Source organism: Antrostomus carolinensis, unplaced genomic scaffold (assembly GCF_000700745.2).
Source record: "Antrostomus carolinensis isolate BGI_N321 unplaced genomic scaffold, ASM70074v2 scaffold38576, whole genome shotgun sequence".
Classification (NCBI taxonomy): Eukaryota; Metazoa; Chordata; class Aves; order Caprimulgiformes; family Caprimulgidae; genus Antrostomus; species Antrostomus carolinensis.
Window position 1 is genome coordinate 3,417 of NW_010321814.1, and position 4,475 is coordinate 7,891.

General features: G+C 47.0%; 1 protein-coding gene across 1 annotated transcript in view; it reads left to right on the forward strand.

The window, feature by feature from the left end:
* The window catches only part of POLR2F (RNA polymerase II, I and III subunit F), a gene marked incomplete at its 5' end in the record, with an annotated part of 3,525 nt that extends 3,411 nt beyond the window's left edge, over positions 1-114 (forward strand). Inside the window, one exon of the mRNA XM_010170070.1 lies at positions 24-114. Coding sequence (XP_010168372.1) covers positions 24-114 — 91 coding nt within the window. The remainder of the gene's footprint in view (positions 1-23) is intronic.
* Between the last annotated feature and the right edge of the window lie 4,361 nt (positions 115-4,475).

Here is a 4,475-nt window from a genome sequence, read left to right on the forward strand (position 1 = left end):
TTTCTGTTCCCTTCTCCCTTCAGAGCTCGCAAGATCCCCATAATCATCCGTCGTTACCTACCAGATGGGAGCTATGAAGACTGGGGTGTGGATGAGTTAATTATCACAGATTGATCAGCCTCCAGCCATTGGTTTGGTTCTTTCCTTCTCCAGAGATGTTTCTATTTTTGTTTATATTTGTGTAAATAAATTATAAGTCTCCTAATTTTAAGTTAAATGTGGTTTTGTTTGGGTTTTTTTTTTTTCTCCTCCCACCTTCTCTTTCATCCCGTTCCTACCTGCCCCAGAGAATACTTTCTTACATCTCTCTACCAGCTTGGTCATTATTCTTTCTATGTCATGGGCTGTATTAATGAGATGAGGGACCCAAGTGCCATGCTTTTCTTGCAGCTTTTTTTCACCTGCAAAGGCCATGCCTTTTAGCTGGGCTAAAGACTGCTGAAGTAACTACTTCCTCCTCCTCCAGCACCACTCCTCTTCAGTTATAGGACCAATAGCCAATTAAACTCCTTCTCTACAAAAATGCTCTCGCAGGTACTTTGGCTTCAGAAAGATTCCAGCTCTCCACCACTGTCCCTCCTTAAAACAGGAGTGCTGAGACACCTCCATGGCTTCCCCCGAGACAGTTGGGCCTTTGTGCCCTGAGCAGGTTGCTGTGGAAACCCCCAATTTCCTCTCTGGCCAGGGCTGGCTGTGGGGCTTCTCAGGAGTATCGTAGAGCAGCTCTCATCAAATCACCTATTGTTTCCTTGCTCCTGCTGCTTATCAGAGGTGGGGATCCCCTTTCAGCGGCGCTGCCCCAGCCGGAAGCACGCTCGCCACTTGCAGTCCCACCAGCTCAGCAGTCTTAGGTTGTTGCCACGCTTGCTCCTTGTACAGCTGTTCTCTTAACACACAGTGGAGCTGATGGTCCTGGCAGGGTGGGTGCTCTCCAGCCATCTTGATTGTACATGTGTGTCAGTGGTGTGTACACCCGTGGATCTTACAGTGGCACAACAGTAGTTAAACCCTAGAGTTCCTTTAATCTGTAGTGTGGTGAAAGATTGGTGGTTTCTCTCCTTGAGGCACCTGCACTCTTACCTCTGATGTGCATGGAGAAGAAGAATTGTAGCCCCTTGCTCAAATCAAGAAGAGTTGGGTAGATGCATTGCAATCTGCAAGGCATTCCAGCTGGCTGCTGCCTGGTTTTAATTTCTTGATCTTCTGTGTGCTCCAAGGTTCTAACTCTGTGTGAGGAAGATCTGAGCTCTTGGGTAAACACATTGAGTCTTTCTCAATTATCTTATTAAAAAGTGCCCTTGGAATTTTCTCCTTACGCTGCTGCAGGAAGAGCCTTCCTAGCTAGTTCATGTTAAGGCTTGTGCTTATAAAGCACATATTCTCCATGCTGAATGTGTGGTCAGTGGCTGTAGGTGAGCATCCGTATCCCAAAGGCAGTTTATATCCACCTGCCTGGGAACTCAGCTCATGTAAACAGCCATGAATGTCATTCTCTTACTGCTCCCTGTAAAAGCACTGGTCCATCCTTCCTCTTGGTGTGCACAGGAGGGGCTGGTTGTGGCGGTGAGAATGCAAGAGCTAAATGGACAAAATGAGAGGTCAAAGGAAATGCAGAGATGCTCACAGGTGTGGGGAGGGGGCTGACTGTGAGGAACACAAGCGCTTCCTGGTCCAGGCCATCCTTACCAAGAAAAGGTTAATCTGCAGCACTGTGGCCTTCAGCCTTCTCCCCCCACCCTCCATGGAATCCTTTAATCACGTTGGTGCGGTGAAATTTCAGCCCTGAAATGGTGCCTTTGTGCAGTCGGTTTGGCGTCTGCCATGGAGCGGGGGTCGTTTTCTTCTCCCTTTTTTTTTTTTTTTTAAAATGGCTTCTTTGTTCCCTCCCCGCCCCCCCTCCCCTCCCCTCCCCAGCCTTGCATCTGTATCAGATACGATTAAAGGGATAGGGAAGGATGCCGGGCCAGCTCCTGCTAGGCTGCCGGAGGAGTGGTTAACCCCTCTGCTACCAGCAGCACTCTCAGTCCTGTCATAGTTGTGAGGACCCTCCTAAGTGAGAGGAGGCATCCCCTTCTACTAGAGAATAGTTGATGCCGAGCCCACTCACTTTCTTAATTTGCTTTTTGAAGAGCTGGAGGAGGGTACTTGTGTGTAGTTAAGAACTTTTTCCACTCTTCTGTTTGTCCACATCACATCCCTTCTCTCTCCCACCCCTGTGATCAGCTCTCCTACCTCTAACGCCCCTATGGCTTCCCTTCTTCCATACCTGTGCTCCTGACCTGCTCAGCAGCACGGTAGTTCCCTTCTGGACTCTTCCCACAGCCTTCAGTTTTGGGTAGAGATTTCTCCTCCTCTCCAGTGAATGGACACAGTCCTATTTTGCACGGAGCTCTTTAGCTGGCATCACCATTGTTAGGTCCATTAAGCCCTTCTGCTGGTGTTGCTCTTGGCCCTATACAGGACTTCGTCCAAATAGTGCTGTGAGTTTTAAAAAGCTTTGAATATGTTCCACAGTTCCTAGATGTCCTGCTTACTCTACTCACCCATAAAGCACTTAGTGAGCACAGACTCACTGGATCGACCAGATGCATTGGCACTGAAGCCTTTGGAATCAATTTGTAATTGTGGAGTCTCTGTGTTAATTGAGATCCTACCTTGCTACCGTTGGCCTTGAGAGATGTTCTTAAGCAGGCCAATATCTGCTGTACGTTTTATTTCCAAACATCTTCAGATAGACCCCAAGGACCTGACTACACCCAAGATGTCTTCTTCAACAAGTAAGAAGGTTATACATCTATTCTTGGATGAAGTTTCTGTGTGTGAGTGCGTGTGTCTGAATTAAGGTTCTTGCTTGTGGAATGCAAGAGGCCAGGGTGTTAAGTTTCTGTAGAGAAGCTAATAGTTGCTTCCAAAATACACAGATTTGTGCATGTGGGGAAGGCTTTTTTTTAAAGATACGTAATGTGCCACGTGGTGATGAGGAACTAAGACAAGAAACCCCACGCTTCTATTCTGGAGACCATCAACAATCACACTAAAATTCTTGGGTGAAGCACATGCAAAACAGAGCTTTTCTTAATTGCACATACTGAATCTTAGCAGAAGACCAGAAATCAGTGTTACTACATTTCTCACTGAAGAAATGCCTGGAGCTGGGTGTAAATAGAAGATGAGTCTCATCTCCATGAAGGAGTCTGGTAAGCTGGTCAGAGTTCTGCCTGTGTCCTCTCAGTGACAGGCAGAGGAGGGCTGTGCACATGATCCATGTGATGGTGGTGTGACCCATCATACACTTACTGAGGGAAAAAAACAGAGACTTTCAGGAAAGAAGCCAAAAAAACAAGACACGTGAAAATGAAAGTTTTAAGTTTATTATTCCATATGTTTAATGCAGAGTTAATGGTGCTAGGACAGCATAGAGACTGGGGAAAGGGAGGTGGGGGAGGAAGGTGCTACTTGCATAAATAAGAGGACAGGGCAGGGCTGGAAGAGGTTACATGTGTACAGGGAGCAAACATTCTACATGATCTTTTCAGACACCACGAGGAGAAGTCATCCATAGCTAAGGGAGGCAGGAAGGGCATCTGACAGTCATATCAGCAGAGGGAAACAGCGGCACTGATCACAGTCCACGTTTGGTCAAAGTATTTTATCTTTCTAGGCTGGAATATCCATTGGAAGGTCCCACAACATGTCTCTGCGATCAATTGCCAGGAGTCATCTTTTCCTGCAGCAACTTTTGTGCCAGTTCACTCCCTGGCATGACAAACCACCCCAGTCTTGGAGGTGACAAAGGAGAAGTAAGCAGACTGTCCTCAGGTGTTGGGCTGAAAACAAGGTTGATCTGACTTAGAGAGCTGGTTGTTTCCAGTTTGAAACCCAAAGGTGAAAACGAATTATTTTGCATCTGAATAGGCTTATTTTCTTTCAACTCATCCAAGATTGGTTGCGTATCTGCCTTGCTTAAAGCCGCAGGAGTATCTTTCCATCTTCAGTGTAGGTAGAAGGGAGATGTTAACTGACTGGAAGACACGATGAGCAAAAGAGCAGTGATGCACACCCCATCAGCCTGAGTTTGGAGTGGAGGTTCAAAGAGAGTATAGGAACCAACGGGGGGTGTTGGCAAGTGCATAGTAGCTTTTTTGGTGCCTCTTCATTTCAGGCAGGCATAGTCAGACATGGAAGAGCAAGGACCAAGTTTGCTTAGAGGTTGTTTGGGATACCGAAGAGATCAGAAGGGACTTGAGATGCCAGAAATGCCAGACATATATGAAAGATAGAGAGTAATTGTAAGAAAGGAGGATTCACCCCCAGCACCTTGATGATTCACTGGTCCTTCCCCACCTCTCCTGCACCTCCATACACGAACACGCGTGCGCACACAGGCTGCGATATGAGTAACACTAAGACCAACAATGTGGTTCCCGGGTCCTACACGTTGTTCAGGCAAGCCTTAAAATCTCCATGCAGGAAAG